Here is a 22,507-nt window from a genome sequence, read left to right on the forward strand (position 1 = left end):
TATAATATTGCCAGAATTCTTTTAATAATTCTTTTACTAATAATTCTTTTCAAGGCACTCATTTTTATTAAGAAAAACATATATACAGCTGTACTGCAGAGTACAATGTACTAGTTCACCTCTTATGAGTAATATGAATGTGTGTACTTATATATATTACTTACTGTATATAGTTTCATGTATTGTTCAGCTGAGGACCTTTATAGAGATGACTTGTTATCAGTAATTCTTGTTTCTAGTAGGATCCTCATGTCTTTGTTACTTTTGGATGGTTCTGTAGAAATAATCCTTAAAGACAATGATAGTTATAGTATTGTAAAAATATGCAGAATGGAAGTTTCCAGTGCCACAGAGTGGAAACTTTTAAAATGTCATAATTAAAAATTTTAAAAAATGATTTCTGTTATGTGATTATTGTGGCCATTTTTTTTTCTCCAAAAGCTCTCTGTTTCAGGGTCTTGGAGCATTATGAGCTTAAAAGGAGTTTTAGGCACCTATATTTGGTACCCGATAATGGAAAGCAAGAAGTTGCCAAGTAGTTATACTAGTAATTATACTGCTGATTTAAAACAGGATATGTGTATAGGACTTATCTCTAAGATACTTACTAAGAGACCAGATTTTCTACTTTAATGGCTCAAATTTCTCAATATCAGAGTTCTTATAAATGATAGCTAACTTAGCTTTGCCCCCCCCCCCCCCCCCCGCATCTTTTTGTACAGCATGATTTTAAGGACTGTTTTTAACATAGCTTTCTATCAGAAAAACCCCTTCTTTAGTGTTGTCTGACTACTATCTGTAAAAGACCAGAAAGTCTGAACACTTCATTATATTGATTTTGTTTCAAATCTATTTCTCTTAAACCTGACTCTATAGTTGTTTTTGAAGGCTCCTCAAGGTTAAAATGCAAAAGGATTTGGAAAATGTTTTGTTCCCCCCCCCCCCCTTGCACATGTTTTGTTGATAGTTTTTCAGCATGCCATCAAGAGCTTTTATTGGCTGTTCTTAGTATAAATTTGCTTAATAGCCTGGCTTTAGATTTTATCAGTTCCAGGGTCTTCCCAGGAACTGGCCCATGAAGCTATATCTGAACAAGGAATGTTTGTTTTTTATTTAGACAATCTCACTTAATATAATAGATTACAAAATGTTTGAGCAGATATTTGTGGTTGCTAGGTCAATTCTATTTTATTTCTCAACTTCTATTTTCTGTTTGTCATTGATAAGTTGATAGAGTTTAGCAATTAAGGACAAGGATGCGTGGCTGTTAATTAGACTGCACTGGCATGGAAAGGGGAGTATACAAACCTTAAATGACTTGGGCTGTGGAAGTCCTTGCATTACATAAAGTTTCTCCTATCGTAATAAACTCTGAGTTATACTTTGTACACTTTCTAATACAGTCAGTTCAGTGTTTCACTAGAGTAGCAATAGGCTAAGTAAGTAGAAATTTTAATTTGTTTTAGAAGTGTGACTAGTTCAGACCACTATTATCTTCTAATTATCAAACTTCCATAATCTTTAGTAAAGCAGAAGTTATGTTAGGAATTGGGCTATCTAGTATGGAGGTTGGCATGTATAAACCAGATGCTCTCATGTTATACCCCACACTCACGCATTGGGTTTTTTTGGAGATCTCTTTTTTGCTTTCTTTCTCTCAGATATTTTCCAAGATGTTGCCTTTGCTGTTGGTCTTGTGGAATGGGTGGATGTTTGTTTCTGCCATGCAGAATGAGTCTGCCATCCCTGTGAAGCTGTGGGCCTGTTCACCAAAAGGAGGAGGAGTTGAAGCAAAGTTGCTCTGCCGCATGCATGGATTGTATGCCAACCGATCCAACCCTGGAGTGTTCCAAAGTCTATACATGTTCCATGCTGCCTCTGACTCAACCAGCTGTCATTGGAGAGACTTAGCAAATTGTACCCTTAAGGCCAGTGGTGAAGTTGGACATTTTTGTTATGACATGCAGGCAGACAGGTTTCGTATTCCTGTTTTTTGCCGACCCTTAAAAACACACATGGACTCCCATTCAACCAGAAGCAGCATCACCCCAGACAGTTCGTGTGATGTTGCTCTAATATCTGCTGCCTTATGGAAACCTGGCGCACCCCTACATTTGAGAGCTGTTGTTGGAACTCAAACTACTAGGGTTCCTGGAGATCAGTTGCAGTTGTCCTTGATTTCACCCTCTGGAAATAACATCACCCACCTAATTGTTAATTGGGAATCACAGGAGTGGGAATTAAAGAGAACTGAGTTAATGAAGCAGGGTCCCCCAGATTGGGTGGTACCAATTCAAGGAACACACTGTGACCAGCAAACATCCTCTATTAGGTTTAAATTCTATGGACAAATCTCCATCACAGAAGAAATAAGTGAACAAGGAATATACAAGGTTGAACTGGGCTCTCAAAACAAAACAGTTCTTAAATTCAACCCTCTGATCATAGATCTTCTCCCTCTCCGTCACATGACAAATCCCATTGTTGGGTCCCATGTACTGAAAATGGATCAACCTGAGCAGATTGTCATACAGCCCCAGACTTCTCTGAAGGAAGTGCAGATTCATTTCCAAGGCTTGAATGTGTCACAAAGAGTCCCCCAGTGTGCCCCCTTTCTTAAAGTAAGCCACAGTGGTTGGCTGGAGTGGGTTAAAATGTGGGAGGGAGTGCATCATGAAGAAAGGATTAAGAGAGAATTAAAAGATTGGATTGGCTCTCTTGGGGCAGGTATTTCTATCATAGATGCAGCCAATATAGAAGTGTTAGCTAACAAGCTTTCATATTCAACAAAGCAGATAGGGAAACTGACTGCCCCATTAACCAAATCTCTCCTGCAGCTCACAGAACAACCACAGGCCATCAGTAAAGTCCTCCCAGTCTGGGAAGGAATATTGGAAAATGACAATATTATGATAGTCTCTGGAATTCAGTCTCTTCAAAACAATGTTTCTCTTGCTCTAGCATGTGAACAAGCACAAGCAATCACACAGAATGTAGTCATGGGAATGGTTCGAGAAGCTAAAGCAGGAAAGGTTCCCATGGAGGTAAACAAGTTAATCTGGCCAGAGCTTACCCCAGGTGAAAGAACTTTAGAGTCTTGGTGGAGGTTATTAAACGCATCTTATGATTCTACCCACAATATGCTGCGGCTGTTCATAATAACTGTAGAAGCCACCCAAATTATTCAAGTCTATCCAGTCGTCCCTCTGGGATTCCAGATTGAAAAGAATTTGGTTATGTATTCTAGAGACTCCAATCGGTGGGCACACATGAGGGATGGTGATTGGCAAACAGTTAATGTGCAAGGCTGTGTGAAGAGGGAAAACTTGGGTTTTATATGTGATGGTGATAGTTTAGAAGAGCACCATGAATGCTTCTCTCCTCAACTTATAAATAATTCTCATTGCTCATTTGAAGTAATTGAAGAAGAATCTTCTACAGTTGTGTATACTGGGAAGGGATGTATTTGTGTGAGAACACCATGTGAGTTCGTAATCATTAATGGCCATGTAATTCAACCTATGCTGCCTTATATTAATCGTTGTTTTTGTAATATTAGTGTAATTGTAGGATGTGATTTCCAATTTCGGGTGCCTGTTTGGACTGTTCAACATATGAAGACATACCCCTCTTTGTACAGAGAGATCTCCCCTATCTCTCTTGGCTTTGGTGTTTCAACTCTGAAAAATCTGCTTTCTCACCCTTCCCTCAAGCAGGAATTATTGAAACTCAGAGACATGGGTGAAAATGCCACATTGGAGATTCAGCACAGAAACCAGGCAATTGCTCAGATTGTAGCTAAAGTTAAGTCATCTGGAGACCACGCTTGGTGGGAGGTGCTTCTTGGATGGTCGCCAAGTTCAAATGGAATGCTAAATATTGCCCTCCACCCCATTGTGGTGATTTTAATATTCCAAGTTACACTGGTATTTGCATTGTTATTATTGATTGGGTGGATGAAACGGCAAACACGCAGACTCCATGATCTAGAAGACCAAATTCGTGCAGCCAGGTTGAAGTTGTGAAGAGTATATTTACTAGATCAGTTTCCTTCTTTTCTGTTAATTGCGATTAAGCTGACAGGGTATAACACCTAAGGACAAGGACACAAGAGTGCAGAACTGACCTACCTTTTTGTGACATGACAATGTATTTTTAGCTTTTGTATAAACTTTACCCTTACCTTAACATTATAGTGGTGATTTAAGAAATAAAACATCATTTGCTTTTATTCCTTCAGGGTTGTTTGTCCTGGATAATCAATTTACTTGAGACTGCTATTAATTCTTACCTTTTGCATTCGATCCTGCGCAGGACCGCATGCCATAGAAGAGCTTTATTGATACAGCATAAGTTGATTCCATTGCACAGGAACTTTCTTATTCCCTCAAGATGTTTATTTACAATCTAATGTCCCTGGGAAGCTTTCCAGACATTCTGGCTATCTCTAGCTGTTGCACTCACTTAAGAGTACCTCCTGTTTTCCAGCCTGTTCAGCCAATGTGATGGGTTGTCTGCCAACGTGATTTGCCTTGTCACTTGAGAAGGCCTGGGACAGTACCTAAAAACTACAGTGGCAGCTGCTGTAATATAAAAATCTGAAAATAATACACTTAAGGGGAAAAACATGTAGTTATTTTTTTTGTCGAAAAGAATAAATTGCAAGCAATGCATATATTCTAATGAAAATTCTTTGTATGTTTATGTACACGAGTAGGTACAGGAGGGTAGCATGTGTCCTTTCTTTTAATGGAAGTGAGTAGAGATAAATATATACGTCCAGATACAGCAATGAAACAATGCTTGTTCCTCTGGGGTTTTTGGAAAGGTATCTAGACTTTGGCTCGTGTGCTGGTCCACTTCCCATACAAGGTCTGCTTGCTCTCTCTCTCATACACACACTTTTCTTTATGGTTGCATCAGGCAACATGGATTCAGTGACTCTTTAAATAATTCTGAAAGGAAAAGCTTAGGCTGTGAATTGTGAGCTAGGCTAAGACAAAAATTTCACCTAAACTACAAAATCAGACACAACACTACTGCAAATGCATTGTATCAATTCTGTTATGATGCATAAAGCACACAATAAGTTATGTAGGAGCATCTTTTATATCCCCTTGTTTATCAAGAAATCCAAAATGGATCATAAGTATTAAGTGAGAATGAATAGCAAGCGAAGAAAGTCTTATTTTTATACTTAGATGGGGAAAGAAATATATTTTTGTTCTATTTTATGGTTAGTCTAAGGCACATTGCTTCCTTCTGAATTAACTAGTACTTTAAGACATCATTAAGTTCCATTAATTTCAATGGAGTCTATAATGGTAGACAGATGATGGAGCAAACTTATTAAAGCTAAATAAGTTTAGGATTTACCAATACTTGAATGGAATTTCCATGGGAATCCTAAATACACTAAGTTCTGTTGAAGAAAAGTAGGATTTTCTGTTCATCAGTAAATTAAAATATTTATCATACCTTGCTTTTCTTGAATAAGAATAAATTGTTATTGTTGTGTGCCTTCAAGGATTTCTGATTTATGGTGATTCTAAAGTGACCTTATTACAAGATCTTCTTGAGAAGATTTGTTCAGAAAGGGTTTGCCTTCCTCTCAGGCTAAAAATTGTGATTTTTCCAAAGTCACCCAGTGGCTGAGTGGGGATTTGCACCATATTCTCCAGAGTCATAGCCCAATACTCAAATCACTATGCCATGCTGGCTTTCAAGATTTAATTCCCTCAAAATTTCACAGATAAAAATGGACATCCACACATTACTGTTCTCAGATCAAGAATTACTCATTTAGTGCCACTGTTTACACATTGGTGAAGAATCTCATCTGTCTGCTTCAGGTGTCATCAGTGTGTTCTTCAGTAAAATGTCCTGCACTGGTTACTGATGCATGGAAGAAAAGAACTTACCCCTACAATATATGTGTAGATTATGAACTTAAAAAAAAAAAAAAGGATCGCCTGTTTCTTACAATCAATAGCCTGTTCTTAACTTTAATAGAGATTACACACACACACACACACACACACACACGGTTGTAGACTTGAGATATAAATAAATATCTTACACAAGGCAATGCTTCACTATAACTTGACCATAAGGCTTCATTTTGCTTAATACACAGTACTGCATAGCTTGTTATTAATGACATATTTGCTATTTCTCTCTCAGAATACATCTTTAGGGAAGAAAGTGTGGCAGTTTAAAAATATGCCAAAAATATCTACATTATTTTTAGGCCGGGAGGAAAAGTGAACAGCTGATGACCAAATGAGCCTTTTGAGTTTTCAGGACAAATGCCCACAATGGATTTTTTGAGGAGTGATTCAGGCATTTCCTCTAGTAGCACATTCAGACAGTATTTGCCAACAGGACTGATGCCAAAATATATCCACAGAGGAACAAGGAGTTTAGGGGTCAAGCCAGAGGTTTTCAAAAATAGAAAAAATATTTTATTTATTTTGAATGGAGGGGTATCTTCTCTAACCTGTTCTCAGAAGATGTGGATACCCTGCAACATTTCACTGCAAGTTCAGCTTGCAGGTTTCTATTATGGATTTTCTGCTAAACCAGAGAATTTAGTCACTGCATATATGTAAGTAAATTAATAATATAGAAAAAATGTGGTTTAGTTAAACACCTGAACATACCAGGTTTTAACCAACCTTCATGCTAAAATATTTGTGAGTATGGTATGTCCTATTTCATATTTTAGAGGTGAAGTGGCCATTTGTGCAGGGATTCATCTCAATTATGAAATTCTTAAAGGCATGAGTTCTCTGAACCTTCTGCCTCACACACCAGCTTCTTGGCACTATGTCATGCACTTCCATATGTCCTAGTTAAGTCTTTTCTCTGATGACTGACTACCCTTGGCAACTTACTACCTTTATTTTGTCTTTTGAAAGAATACTCAGTAATGGCTAGCAGTTATTTATTTATTTATTTATTTATTTATTTTTATATTCTGCCCTTCTCATCCTGAAGGGGACTCAGGGTGGAGCACAGCATATATACAGCAAACATTCAATGCTGGGACACAAATTCTTATATACATACATAAACATTAAAAACATTTATCAATATATTTAAACACACCATTTAAAACCGTCCTAATCATCCACGTCAAATTTAATTAGCTTGGTAATTGTTCCGATTTCTGATTTATTTATTTATTTATTTATTTATTTATTTATTTATTTATTAGGTGGGAAAGCCTTCTTCCTAGACTTGCTCCAGGATTTCTATTACCAGCAGGAAGATTACAATTTGAACAGGGATTGCTGTTTGTGATTGCTATTAAATGCTAGTATTAAAGAGCATGACGCAGACTATAAAAAAGTCAAGGCAATACTTGGGTATTATGATCCCCCCCCCCCCCCAAAGCCTAACTTCCATTACAATGCAAAAAAATTGAGAGTTTCTCCTAAGGGAAGGTCTCATGCAGTTCTGAAATGCAGATTGTGTTTATTTTTCTTTGTCCTTATTAAAAACTATTTATTAAACATTACTTCCCTTTAGTTTAAAAAATGTGAATGAAGCAAGAAGATTGGGCAGGTCTGATTAGTTGGGATCCTCATAAAATATAATCCAGTCTTGAAAGCCGAGAAGGGCATATATTAAGAGGTCAGTCGAACCCAGATCATAAGGAAATGAAGGAACAGAAGGACAGAGGAAGTGAGTCAAGCAAAGAACTTGAAGCAAGTAAGGTTCAAAGAAGTGGAGAACAAGAACGTAAAGTGCCCTATAACCTTGTAAGTGGAGGGGTTTTCGAGCTGTTACAGGCAAGTTTAGCAATAGCCAGTAAAGAGTAGGAAGGTTCATAGTTTTGTACAACAAGGTTACAGAATATTTGACCCTTGAAATAGTTTTGGATTCTCTTTGTCATCCCTGTCATTTGGCTGTGCTGACTAGGATTGATGGAAGTTGAAGTCCAACAGCCATGGATTGCCCAAAGCTATTAACATGTTCAAAAAAAGCCCACAGGGATTTCAGACCAAGCTACAATACAATGGCAAAACAATGATTGCTAACTCCCAGAGCAGTTTGTCACACATACACAGCTATTGTATTTAGTGTACACACTCTTTTCTTTACTAATTAGAGGTTCTAAGAAGTTACAGTGAACCTGTGCTACAAATGCACGTACTCTCCCCCACAATCAGTGAAAGTAGGGGGTAGGAAGGCATACACTTGTGGCAAATGTTCACTGCTGTTTCCTAGATCACTTCTAGGTACAAATGGGAATGCAACAGGAACATTAAACACAACAGCTGGGTATGTACAACAAATGCTACATTTTGTTTATGTGGTGAGGAGATCAGCATTTGAGTATATGTGGAAGTTGCTTGATTTGGCCAGTATGACTCTTGAAGCTAAGCCAAACACTCCACAGGAGGAGTGATTTAGCACATGTGCACCTGCAGTTTATTTTTATTTTGCTTCTTTTTAATGTTGACACATGTGGATTAGCCTCCCCCCCCCCCCTTCTTGGAAAATGTTTTTCCCTGCTTTAATCTCTTATCCTCCAAACCCTTGGGAAAGGAAGGAGGAAATCAGGAGGCAAAGATTCCTGACAGACTGAAAAAGGAAAATAGTCTCAGTTCTGACTCTTTTAAATTAGATCTCATTTCTGTAACCACAGTGTTGTTGGTGTAGACAAGCTCTGCTGGAAATTTGAACGGGCCGCCCTGGAGCATTTTTGCTATTGTCATCTCAGTGACAGTAGCAGAAAGCTTCCCTTCTTCACTCATTTTATAGTCAATTAAAAAACTCCTCTCATGTGGTGTCCTTGGAGCGAACCACTAAAATGCCTTAGGCACAATGTTCCTTTGTGTTTGTGCTGCTCTCAGCTTCCTTCGCTGTGTTTTGATTACTTACTACTGTTAACAGCTGCTTTCCTTCTTGCTGTGTTAGCTTTACTTAGTCTTGCTTTTAACCACTGAAATGGGTGAGGCTTTAAAATAAGTACCGACTCTGCAGGAACATCCCCCACCCCATACACATACACACCTTTGGAATGCAGAGGAAAAATAGAGGTATAAAAAATAGATGTTTTCCTGATTTGCATAATGTGTTTAATTTGGTAGGATGTAGCAATAACTACTACATAGAACACGTATGCCCTGATCCCAAACATCTCACTTTAAAAGATAGCTTTTACTAGTTCAGTATTAGTGAGCTTTTAGTTTGACATTGTTAGATTTGGTCTTGCTGATTTGACTAAGGTCTAGTATTAACTAAGGATTAAGTCCAATATAGGTATATTCTACATCTTGGCTTTTTTGCAGGTATAATACCACTTAACACTACCAGTGAAAAGACTTGGTATATATGTTCTCCCTTTTCTTTCTTAATTGGTTTTCTGTAGCAGGAAAGATTGGAAGAAGCAGTAAACGTACCCAGGGGGTTAGAAACAAAAAATGCTGGCATCTAATCCTTCAGTCCCAGGCATGTAGCCGGGAGGGGGTGGGGGCTTGAAATTCTCATGGTGGTTCGCGAGAAGGCCTTACTGGTGCATTATTTAAACTGTTATGTTTATTCATATCATGATCTGATCACCATACTCAATATATCCCATATGCATGGGGGTATTGGGGTAATGATACAAAAGGTTTGCTAGGGTAGACCCTCTTTCACTCAGACTCAGCCCCCCCCCCCGAAATAAACTCAGCCCCCCCCCCCCAAATCGAAATCCTGGCTACGGGCCTGTTCAGTTCCATGCATGAGATACTTCTACAACTTACCTAGAAGCACCCTTATTTTCGGTTAACAAGCTAGAATTGAATGAGAAATTTCACCAAAGAGGAAGTACCTTACTTGAGCAAAACTGTAAATCGTGGTTGTAAATTGTGCCTGCGAGAGAACAACTCTAGTAAATGAGATATACTCTGTTTTGAAATCATAATAATTTTCTGTTACCCATATATATTTCTGAATCTTCCCAGAAAGTGACTATAGATGACTCCCTTTCATGCTTGCATCTTGGAGTCATGATCTTTGAAAGGGCCACAAAGAATGTTATATTTTTCTTTTAGGCTTACACTTTTTTTGGTAAAATCTTCATATACTGTATATAGTTGTGTGTAAATCAAGCTTGTGTACAAATCCAGATTTGGAGGCCAAAATTAGGGATTTTGATATAACTTGTGGATAAGTTGAAGCTCATTCCATAGAAAGCTAAGAGTGGCCCTAAGAGGGTGTTCACCCCTGGCTGCAGCCTCTGTCATTTTCCCACCTACACAATCAAAAACGCCTGAAATGGCATGACAGTGGGGAGAGTAGAGGGGGCTTGTGCTTCTTTTAGGTGCTGTTAAAATGGTCTAAGCTCTCTCTAGAGAAGGGGTTCCTTTTCCTTAGAGAATTACCCTGTTCGGATAATTGACCCAGGTTATATTGCTCAGTGTTTTTGATTTAAAAGTTTAGATGTATACAGGCAGTTCCCAAGTTAGAAACAAGTCATAGTTAAGGGCGGAGGTGAGACAACAAGAAATTAGATGAATCTACCCCCAGAAAGGAAATTCAGTCTTGGAAGAGTAATGGGGAAAAAGTGTCTCCACTGAAGTTTTATCACCAATCCTTAGTTCCACAACAAACCAAATTTTTCAAAATCCAGTTATTGCAGAAACAGAAAGTGAAGTGAAATCTTCTGAACAGGGACACAGACAGCAAAACAAACACCACAGAGGTGATATGCTATCTCATATGTGTGTGTATATGTGTATGTGTGTGTGGCTGGACTTACACTGAAAAAATGTACTTGTTCTGACTTACAAACAAATTCAACTTGTAACTTGGAGACTTCCTGTACATGAGTGTATACAGTAAGTCACTTGGACTGTAAAAGTTTTTAGGATATATATCTAGGAGATTTGATTTCTGTCATTTTGAGCAGGCAAGGCTAATGTTTCAAAGTGGGGTGACTGTGACGGTTCATCTTAAGGAGTTAGCAGCAAATTTGAGTTTGCCCAAAGGAACAAATTACTGTTGTGGGAGCAGCAGAATTAGGGGATGGGCCAACATAATATTAAAGTGCTCTAAGTAAAATATCAATGTTGTGGCTCTGATGGATTTTAAAGACCAAAAAATCTAACTGGAGATTAAGTAATTGCTGTTTAGGTGTCTCAGTATGTTCTCTATACCACACTTCATAACAACCCTACCAGGTCTCTAACAGATGCTCTTCCTGAAGGTCCTAGATTCATTTTTATGTAGGTGGGTTGTTTCTTTTTTTTTTTAAGGACCTCATTCATTACTTTCAAACTACAGTGGACATTTTCCTCTCTGTCTGCCATTTCCCACAGTGCAAGTTGGGTGAGTAGGCCAAGGATAACATTATACGTGAATGGGGTCTCAGTATTCTTTATGAGGAACTAAGGGGGGGGCTCTCTTCGCTTATTTAAAAGCACACAGCAATATTTTACTTTCTGCTTTTCAAATAAAATTCCACTAAAAATGAAACAAAGGTGGCTATATGAGCTAGTGGAGAAATAGCTTCTCTGGATCAGAAAATAGATAACTGAATACAGTTCTGGGGAGGGAAACAAGCATTTTACATATGTACATTTTTAGATAAAAGTGTGCATATATGAAAACATCTGGGATTGTCTGATTCCAAGACCTTATTGTAACTCGGACACCCTTGGAAAGAGTGACTGTTTGAGTATATATTTGTTGCTTTTCCTGGCCCAGCCGGTTATATTGTCTCCACTTTATAGCGTCCTTATTTTCCCATATTCAAAATGTTTTACGATGATTCAGAAAAAAGTACTAGGTCATAGCATTATAGGAAAAAAAACATCTCCTATCTACATTCCTTTCCCCCTCCCCATACTTTTGTTTTTTCATTCTGATCATATTTTTCACATCTGTTTAAAAAAATAAGAGCCATTGTAAAACCTAGCTTTCTCTGCACACTTCCTAGCAAACTCCCTTGCATTAAATGAGGTGATAGCCATAGAATATTGCACTCCTCTTGAGTCCACATTTTTGTGAGCTTGGGAAGAAGAATATGTACTTTTTGAAGGAAGTCCATAAAGAGCAAAGATTATAGGTGTTTTTTTCTGATGGGAAGAAATGTAGGTGAGTTTACATATGCAAAATGTTATCCTTTAGCCTAATAGATTGTTATCCACACCACAAACATTTAATTTCCTCATCTAAAGGTAGATTAAAAGCAATCATTATCATATCACTTGCACTGCCTCGTTTGGCATAAAAGGAAACTCTATGGCTGCATGATTCCTGCATGTTGAACCTCTGTGGGAAAGGATAGTGGTTTTAAGTCTATAGCACAAGGAAATAAGTCCTAATCTTTAGCCTGAATAAAGAAGCAAGAGACTTCTCCATGAATCAGACACAAAGGTTGAACTGTATATTAAACATAGGGTGGAACTGCATATTAAGTGTATTGTGGTAGAGTTTCTTTTTTGTTTGTTTAGTTTGTAAATAAGATACTAAAACAGCCACATGAAGTGGGAAACAACTCAAAGGGGAGAGGAGTTTCTTCTGCCACTTCCTTCAAGCTTTTTTTTTTTTTTTACAACTGTATAATATTCTCTGGCAGCTTGATGGGAGTGAAACAGGGAAACATTTTACCAAAAAAATGAACTGAGGGGGAAATACTAAGAAACACACACTTGTACACGCATCAGTCAGCTGCTTCAGCAGCTTCATTGAATGAAATACTTTGACTTGATTTTTTTAATGAAAGTGAGACATTTTTAAGGCCTGATCACACAGTATGTTTTATGTATATACATAGGTCAAGTATTCTTGAGCAAACCTTCACATGGATAAATGTAATGAATGAGCTGAGTGCTCAGGATATGGCTGCCAGCTTCAGTGTGTCTTTCAGCTTGTTCCCAAAGAAAATAAGGAACTATTCCTATGTGTGTAACAATCACTGTGCAAACTACCCATCAAAGAGGAAACATGACCAAGGTGCAAATAACATTCTGAAAAATGCACATAGTTTCTACAGAGTTAGCATAATAGGCAGAGATTAGCAGCAAATGGTAGATTTTTTTTGCTCTTAGGGACTTCTCTTTTATTTATGAGAAAGATCGATTTTGCAAATAATGGGTTCAAAGTTTGGGGTGCATGTTAAAGGGATTTTCCATGGATTCAAAGGTTAAACAGTAGGACATCCTTCTCTTTCCTAGGTTCCTATTTTTCTTCATATGTCACTGGGAACAGCTCATAAACCTTCTTTCTTGAATGTTATCACTTTCTTTGCCATCAATATTCTTAATCTGTGAAAATGCACATGGTTAGAAAAAATAATGAGCTTGCATTGAGTACAGTTTGAGGATGTTGTTGCAAAAATTATTCAAATACCAACATGCACATGAGGTTTAGTTGGCCGTGAAGCATTAGAGAAAACTCTGTAATGCAGGCTGTTTTTGTTGTTGATGCATATCTTTCAGCATTTTTCTTCTTTTTCCTGAAGGTTAGCAGAGCAGCCTGATAGAGGCCCTTTTCCAGACAGACGTGGATGATGCCAGAGCTATGACAGGGGCTGCAGCCTTGGCAGTGAAGGGTGGTGATCAGTTATGGAAAAGCCAAAGGAGGAAGTACCTGAGGTCAGGGAAGAGGAGGAGGAAGAGGAAGAGGCAGTGACAGCCATAGGTGCAGCCTCAGACCCAAATGAAGGACCAGATAATTCAGCACCTTCTATCAGCTACACCGGTAAGGTCTGAGAGGTGGAACAATACATCACATTCATTTTAGGAAATGCTTACCTTTTATATGTAGAATAGACTTGCTTCAGTTTAAGCTGTTGCAGGTTCCTTGTTGGGTGAATTTAGAAAACATCAATTTTTATGTCCTTTTCGTTGCAATTATTTCACCTCTTCTCATGTTTCTAAACAGTGCCTTTATGTAGAAGTCTTCTTTCAAGTTAATGTCTTTACCTGTATCAGTGGTTCTCAACCTGTGGGTCGCCAAATGTTTTGACTTTCAACTCCCAGGAATCCTAACAGCTTGTAAACTGGCTGGGATTTCTGGGAGTTGTAGGCCAAAACACCTGGGGACCCACAGGTTGAGAACCACTAGTCTATATCCTACCTCATCTGCTGTTCTTGCTATGTCTGCTGAGCTCCATGCATAAATTGCTCTCCCTTTGCATTATTACCATAATCTCAGCTTCGAGTTTTCCCTTATGCCTGGTTCTTCCCAGGCCATGAATGACAGTGATCAGATGGTTCATATTCCAGTAGAAGAGGTAGACAATGCAGATTATCCATCAGCAGGACTCAATTAATTTACTGAACCTGCACAGGAATTAATGAAAAGGATCGTGTTGGTGGTCTGCCCTGATGCTTTTCCAGGATGGTGTGGTGAAGAGGGAAAGAAGACAACATTTCTCCATACTTTTGCTTTCTGCATCTTTTCATATGCTGACATAACTATGTCTAAATTTTGCACTGACAAAATTCCATCCTGTATGCTAGCCCCCCTCCCCCCAGCCTTTTGTTGTTTTTCTAGTAATTAGTACAGTTATAGTCTACTCTTTAATTGCAATAGGACCAGGGTGGAGGAACCCAAGACTAATATGTTTTGTAAAAACGGTAGCATTAGAATAGCCATATTATTCTACTATTGCTATGATTAGTGTAATATACAGTGCTGTATTTTTATAGTACACAGTACAGCTATTGAAAGTAGAATAAATTGAGATTAGGTTTGCCTACAGCAGTGGTTGACATACCTTTGGTCCTCCAGGTATTTTGTACTTCAACTCCTAGAAATCCCAGCCATCTTACAAGATGTTAGGAATTGAGGGAGCTGAAGTCCAAAACACCTGAGGGACCAAAGGTTGACAACCACTGGCCTACAGACTTGAATCTTGCCTCAAAATAGTATACAGGCAATCCCCAGATTATGAACAAAATAGGTTCTGGAGGTTTGTTCTTAAATTGAATGTGTATGTAAGTTGGAACAAGTACATTTTTAAGTGTAATTCCAGCCATATAGCTTTGGCTAGCATAGGGAAGTGTTAACACCCCTGTGACATTTGTTTTGCTGTCTCTGCCCTTCTTCAGAAGATTTCATCTCACTTTCTGTGATAATTAGATTTTGAAAATAAAATGGCTTGTTGAGAAAACAAGGATTGGTAAGAAAGCTTCAGTAGAGACATCTTTTTCCCATGCTAACTCTTTCAGGAATAAATTTCCCTCGCTAGGGGTAGATTTCTCTCACTTCCTGTTGTCTCTTTGTCGTTTTTAACTATGAGTCATTTGTAAGTCGGATGTTTGTAACTCGGGGACTGCCTGTACTGCTATAGTATTATCTGTGTTAGACCCACTATCAAAGTAAATATAGCATGGTGACTCTTTCTCACTTCATAAATAACTTTCTCACTTTGTTCAGTATTGTACAACGTAAGCTATTAGTTCACATTTCTGGTGTGTTGGTAACTGTTGTAGAACAAACCTATACCTCAGCATACTTTAATGAGTTTAGCGATTTTTCTTCTCCCATTTTCCTCTTTTTAAGAAATAAAATAGTAGATTAATAAATCAACTCATTTTGTGCCATGTTAAAATACTTTCCACAATGTCTTCAGATTACTGGAAAGCTTTATGTGGTAAAATCATTCATAGAATCACAGAATCATAGAGCTGGAAGAGACCTTGTGGGCCATCCAGTCCAACCACCTGCCAAGAAACAATTCAAATTGCTTGTACTTGTATCTCTCACTTATATTGTGAAGGCAAGTGGTACTGAATACATCTCACAGAAGTATGTCTAGTGCAATTCCAATTCTGAATTTGTTTACAGATGCTCTAGAAATGATGCTATTATGATGCAATATTAATATTTCCATTCCATGAAGACGTCTAATTTTTTAGGTTTCCAATGAAAGAAGATTGGAGTGTAATGCAAATGCAAATAAGAATGCAAGATTGAAGTACAAATGCAATTCTCCCATATGGGGAGAAAAGCAGGACAGAAATAAATAAAGCAAGCAACCAAGCAAATTAACTTCTTAGTGTAAAGTTTTAAATCTCTTTCACAACTTTGTTTAGATTTGTGGACTAAATAGTGGGAATATATCTCTCTAAATCTGGCTGTTGTTTATTTCAGGCCTTATGGCCTGAACTTTTGTCAGTGAGTGAAGATGAATACAATTTGCTTGTGTTCAAATCGAATTAACTTATTTTGATAATTTTATAATCTGTTCCTTGACAGCCAAGGCTACAAAAGGGTTCGTGGCTCTCTTCACGAAGAAAAATATGATTTTGCATGATTGCGGGGCGAAAAAGAAAGATAAAGACACACAGAGCAGCTCTAATGCCTGTATTGTGAAGAAACATTAACTCGCTTCCAATGATGAGGAATTCCAATCTGAACAGAAGTTTTCTTCACAACCATATTTTAAGGATATTTCGCTGCCTGCACATTTTGCGTTGTTTGGGGGGACTATTGCAAGAACTCAGCCAGATTTCCTGAGCTGTGAGGTGGAATAAGTTCATTTCCACACACACACCCTTTTTCATTTCTGAGCATGAACAAAATTAGGAAATGACATACATGCTATAAACAATAGATTAGATAGTTGAGTTTGTATTGCAGTTCAGCTCAGAGATGCAAGATGCACGCCAAAACCTGCTCTGTTGCTGTGTGTCTTGAAACCATTTCCGATTTAAGGTGACTCTTATCACAGATAAGTGCAGTGGGTTTGCCAGTGCATTTCTCTGAAGCTGAGAGTGCCCAAGGTCAGTTGCACAGGGTCACCCATTGGGGTTTTATGGCCAGAGCAAGGATTTGAACCTGAGTCTACAGATCATGGTGTTTCCTTCAAAAACCAGCAATGCGTGAATGCAAACTATCTGGTTATGTCTGGGGAATGTGAAAGGGATGTGAGAAGGTTCTGCAGTAGCATTGCTATGTTTTTGTCTGCCTAGCATTGTAGAAAGTACAATGGCTTTCTCTTTTTCTTCCCTGCTAGATCTTTCACAGAGCTCTTCTCCTTCCCTGTCGGACCAACTTCAGATGGGTTGTGATGAATCTGCCTTGGGAAGTCTGAATGTCGAATGCAGGGTCTGTGGAGACAAGGCATCTGGGTTTCACTATGGGGTACACGCATGCGAAGGTTGCAAGGTATGGCCAAAAGCAGCATACAGCCTCTTTACAACCTGTAGATTAGAGGAAGCATACCACTGGTCTTCAGTGAGTAAACAGGAGAAGGAAATCAGAATCTTTTCTTCTTAGGTTAAAAATCTAAGAAAGACCTTTGCTCTGGCAATGCAAAACACAAGCTCCACACCTCAAATGAACGGAATAAACAAGGTGCTATATTCAGAGGACATAAAGTCATAGCATCACCTTGAAATAAAACAGTACTAAGAGACTTAAAAGTAATTCAGATTGACATGGCTACCCTTCTGGAATTTATCAGTAAGTATATCTAGGGATTTTGTATAGCTCTGTGTCTCTAGTGTCACTGTTTCCCAGTGTGTCCTTGGTCTTTCTGAAAATCTAGAGATTAGTTATCTTTGGTTGACATATGCCACAGGGCACCTGTGAATCTATTCTGCCCCAGATGGTTTGGCTGGCTTCACAATCATAAAATTCCATCCCCCGCTCACAGATGCCGACAGAGCTACTTGGTGCCAAAATCCTCAAGGCCAAAAAACAAAAAAAGGTGGGCGGGGGGGGGGGGGGGGTGTGGAGAGACAGCAAGCATGTCTAGAGGCTGGGATTTGTTGATTCCTTTCCCTCTGCTGGCCACTTGAGATATTACTGGTCAGCCTCTTGCTTTACTTCCTGTATGCAGGTTGAGTACCCTTTTCCAGGATCCAAAATGCTCCACAATCCAAAATTGTCCACATGGGCAGCTGATCCAGTGACACCTTTGTTATCTGATGGTTCAGTGTACAGAAACTTCATTTCATGCACAAAATTATATAAAATGTGTTTATAATTTCCTTTAGGCTATGTGTACTTACGAGGTGTGTATGAAACATAAATGAATTTCATATTTAAACTTGGGTCTCATCTCCAAGAGGTATATATACACATATATACCAGAATCTGAAAAAATAGAAAACCCTTCTGGTCCAAAGCATTTTGGATTTAAGATACTCAACCTATAATAGGATGAAAATGTGTAAGTTGCTGTAATCTTTTCTTTGTGTGTACATTTATTTCATGTGGTCCTCTGTTTTGAAATCCCATTCCTTGTTGTTGAAAATGTTTCTGGGCCCCAAGAGTCAACCTGGCAGTTAATCTAGCAGTTTTACATGAAGTGCTATCCTTAGAATCAACTTCTCTTCCAGTTTCTTTCCAACATCTGATGAACTGCTCTTCTCCTTTACCAACAGGGGTTCTTTCGCCGAACAATACGCATGAAGCTGGAGTATGAAAAATGTGAGCGGAACTGCAAGATTCAGAAAAAGAACCGAAACAAGTGCCAGTACTGCCGCTTTCAGAAATGCCTCTCTTTAGGCATGTCGCACAATGGTGAGTCCTCTTTCCTCTGTCTCTGGATGATGGATAGAGAGAAAAGGACCAAAGGAGCAGTTTTCACTGTAAAAGCCTGTGCTATTATAGCAGAAAATAAATAATCTATAGGTATTCCAGTCAACGTGCAATGTACATACTTCTCTACAATAAAAGTAAAATTGCTCCTGGAAGGACTCTGTGGAGGTTTTACCAAGCAGAAGTTTACGGGTGCAAATGGCAACACAATGGGATTTTTAATTAGAATTACTTGGGGAGCAAACCCATTCTGCACATCTTAGTCCTTATCTGGATTTGGAGCCCTAAAACTGCTTTCTGTAAAAGAGAGTGTATAGTTGTGAATGTATGTTTTGAAATGACTGCTTAGCATATTGTATATTTTGACCCTCAGACTGCAATCATAAATACATACGGAAATGCAAAATCCCAGTGAAGATAGCAGGATTTAATTTCAGTAAACATGCATAGTATTGTGCAATAAACTGATTTATTCTACAATATGTAGGGGAAGCTTTTGGGTTTCTTTTTCTCTTAGCCTTTTAAGAGTGTTCAGTATATGTAAATATTCTTTCTAAGTTACTTTAACAGCTACTCCCCTTGAATAACTTATGTTTGCTGTAGTTGCACATTATTTTGAGTTCACTGTCAGTTTAATAATTAGTTTGGAAATCCCCATTCAGTCGCTGAAGTGATCTGTCTGGATGATCTATCTCACGGCATGGTTTTGAGCATAACATGGAGATGGTCTGTATATATTTAATATTCCTCAGAGCTTTAAAAGTTGCCTTTTTAGTCATGTTGCCTGGGGGCTTCTGACAGTTGTCACCCCCAAAACTAATTTTCAAAGCTCTACTTTTGCTGTTTGGAGGAAAGAAAAAATAGAAACTTGTTTTTTCTTTCACTCCTGATTCTCTTCTTCCAACTGTAATTGTATCTCAGGAAAACTCTTTGCCAATTGGAAAGATAGTATAATGGAAATGTAAAAATATCCATTTCTAGTCTTTTAGTCAAAGGCCTTTAACTTTGTCCTCATTTTCTTGTGCTTTTTTAGCCATTCGTTTTGGGCGTATGCCAGAAGCTGAGAAAAGGAAGCTAGTGGCAGGACTGACGGCTACAGAGATCAACTGTCAGAACCAGCAGCTGGCTGACCTGAAAGTCTTTTCCAAGCACATTTACAATGCCTACCTGAAGAATTTCAACATGACCAAAAAGAAAGCACGAGGCATCCTGACAGGGAAAGCTAGCAGTACCCCGGTGAGTACCTCAGACCCAGAAGCCTGAAAATGAAGTCAAGTAAGTCATTTGTAGTTCCAGTGAGTTCATGCTATGTAGGAGCTTCTAAAATTAGCCTTTGTTAAAGATGAAATTTAAACCTTCCTCCATCTGAGGCAATGAAATATATTTGAAAAATGCTGCTCAATCCAAATTTATCTCTGTACTTAGAAAGGGTTTCTGAAAAATGCATAACTTCTTATTGTCATCATCCTTCACCAGCCTTGTAGGCCAAAATTGTTTTGCTAGTGTCAACCAGGGTAGACACATTTAATCAATAGCATTGGCATATGCATTGAAATTAAAATTCAGTAATTGATAAAGTGCTCTGTTGTAAGTGAGACTTAACAATTGGATTTAGGCCATGGGCTATATGAACTAAACAAGATTCCCTATTAATTTTTCCACTTAGCAGTCTCTTTACTGTGATTTTTAAAAATTATTATTATTATTATTATTATTATTATTATTATTATTATTATCATGATTTATACCCTGTTTTTTTTCTAAAGAAAGATGGAATAATCTGAAGGACATGAGAAATAAAAATAGTCTGTGCCTTTCTGCACCATATATCTAATCGTGCTTTACATTCTCAAAAGTTTAAGATTCATTTCAAACAGACAGTTCCAGTTTCAATTGAGTTAAATGCAGTAGAAATATAATAATTTATAACATAATTGCCTTTGAATCTTGGATCAGAGTTATTAATAACAGTGAGAATTAGTTATGTGTCGTGGTGGCACAGCGGGTTAAACCACTAAGATGCAGAACATGCTGATCAGATGTCAGCAGTTTGAATCCACAGACAGGGTGAGTTCCTATTGTTAGTCCCAGCTTCTGCCAACCATCAATAGGTACTGCTTCAACGGGAAAGTAACAGTGCTCAGTGCAGTCATGCTGGCCACATAACCTTGGAGTTGTCTACGGACAATGCTGGCTCTTTGTCTTAGAAATGGAGATCTTAGAAATGGAGATGAGCACCTCCCCCCAGAGTCAGACATGACTAGACTTCATATCAAGGGGAAACATTTACCTTTTAATATTATTTTAATATTACTTTAAGGCAATGCTTCTCAAACTGTGTCCTCCAGCCAGCTTTCCAGCTGTTAGGATCTGTGGGGGTTGAAGTCCAAAACATCTGGAGGACACAGTTTGAGAAAATTTAAGGCCTCTGTATACAATCCAAATCATTTCAAAAATGGTAGAAATAGTGTATGTTTGTACTTAACTATACTTTATGGGTGGTTAAGTGGCTTTAACAGATAACAAATATGGTATAGAGTAGTCTTGTGTTGCTTCTAAAATGACAGAAGTATCTCTGGAATCTGGAATCCCAAGAACTCTTGTAACTGCAATTTATTGCCTGTGGCTGGAGTTTTCACTACAAAATTCTAACTGCATATTTATTCATTATAGCCTTTTGTGATCCATGACATGGATACTTTGTGGCAAGCAGAGAAAGGACTGGTGTGGAAACAGCTGATAAATGGGCTACCACCATACAAGGAGATTGGTGTTCATGTTTTTTACCGCTGCCAGTGCACAACAGTGGAGACAGTGCGGGAACTTACGGAATTTGCTAAGAGCATCCCTAGCTTCATCAGCCTTTATCTTAATGATCAAGTGACTCTGCTGAAATATGGGGTGCACGAAGCCATCTTTGCCATGCTTCCCTCAATTATGAACAAGGACGGACTTTTAGTAGCCAATGGGAATGGCTTTGTGACACGCGAGTTCCTGCGCAGTTTGCGCAAGCCCTTCAGTGAAATCATGGAGCCCAAATTTGAGTTTGCTGTGAAGTTCAATGCTCTGGAGCTGGATGACAGTGATTTGTCTCTGTTTGTAGCCGCCATCATCCTGTGTGGAGGTGAGACCGGGGATCCAGGGAACTGGTGGGAAGGAGAGTTATTTTCTAACAACTATCATTTATATTCTAAAAGGGGGCAGGATCGTAGTAACATAGGGTGCACTATGAGGCTGCAGGTACTTATTGATGGCCTGAGAATTGGATTATTATATGAGCAATACAAATAGCAGAAAGAGGCTATCTGAGTTACATTTGGTAATCTGATAGTTTTGTATCTGCAGTCTCATGAGAGAGAGAAGTAAAATCTATTGAGCACAGTAGAATTAACTCTAAAGTAAACATACATGAGATTAGATTGTGCTATACATCTTTCCCCTTCCTCTCCAGAACACAAGCCAAATTCCAAAACCCCTTTCCAAAGAGTGATTTGAATTACTGTGCCTTTCCTTCTATGTCAAGACAACCACATTCATCTAAGTCCTCCACTTATTATTTTCTTCATTTTTTGGCTTACCTGTAATATCATCCTTTTTAATCCTATTCAAATCCCTTTTTCTCTTCTGTTCTCTCTTTCTGTCAATTTCCTGCTGTCCTTGCCCCATGCAACTCATTATCTCTTATTATTTTTATGTACTTGTTGGTCCTTTTCAGATCTCCAGTCTGTCTGAGAGGAGTCATTTGGTAGCAGGCATATGGAACGTTTAGAGTTCCAAATGCTCCATCAGTCCCTTCCTTTATCCATACATGCTGGCACTTCTGGGAGTTAGTCCAAAGCAGTGTGACATTCAAAGTGTACCAAGTCTTAAGTCTCTTCTGTTTCTCCAGGCCCTTTTTTTCACATGGTCAAACTTCATGACACATTTTCCAAAACAGTGCCCCAATCTTGTTTTGTTGAAATAATTAGAATGTAATAAGGAGCAGAAACTTTCCAGATAGAATTAGTGA

General features: G+C 38.4%; 1 protein-coding gene across 6 annotated transcripts in view; it reads left to right on the forward strand.

Moving 5' to 3' along the window:
- PPARD (peroxisome proliferator activated receptor delta) overlaps positions 1-22,507 on the forward strand; it is a 43,658-nt gene that overhangs the window by 15,020 nt on the left and 6,131 nt on the right. For 4 of the 6 annotated variants that reach the window (XM_060773086.2, XM_060773087.2, XM_067467999.1 and 1 more), the window contains one exon: positions 1,662-4,231. In XM_060773086.2, the coding sequence (XP_060629069.2) occupies positions 1,674-4,025 (2,352 nt within the window). In that variant the 5' untranslated portion in view covers positions 1,662-1,673 and the 3' untranslated portion in view covers positions 4,026-4,231. Of the gene's footprint in view, positions 1-1,661; positions 4,232-11,252; positions 11,326-13,462; positions 13,702-16,966; positions 17,119-18,341; positions 18,481-19,531; positions 19,735-21,171; positions 21,623-22,507 lie in introns of those variants that run through there. The other 2 variants (XM_067468001.1, XM_060773088.2) reach the window with 2 other exon arrangements.

Source organism: Anolis sagrei, chromosome 4, assembly GCF_037176765.1.
Source record: "Anolis sagrei isolate rAnoSag1 chromosome 4, rAnoSag1.mat, whole genome shotgun sequence".
NCBI lineage: Eukaryota > Metazoa > Chordata > Lepidosauria > Squamata > Dactyloidae > Anolis > Anolis sagrei.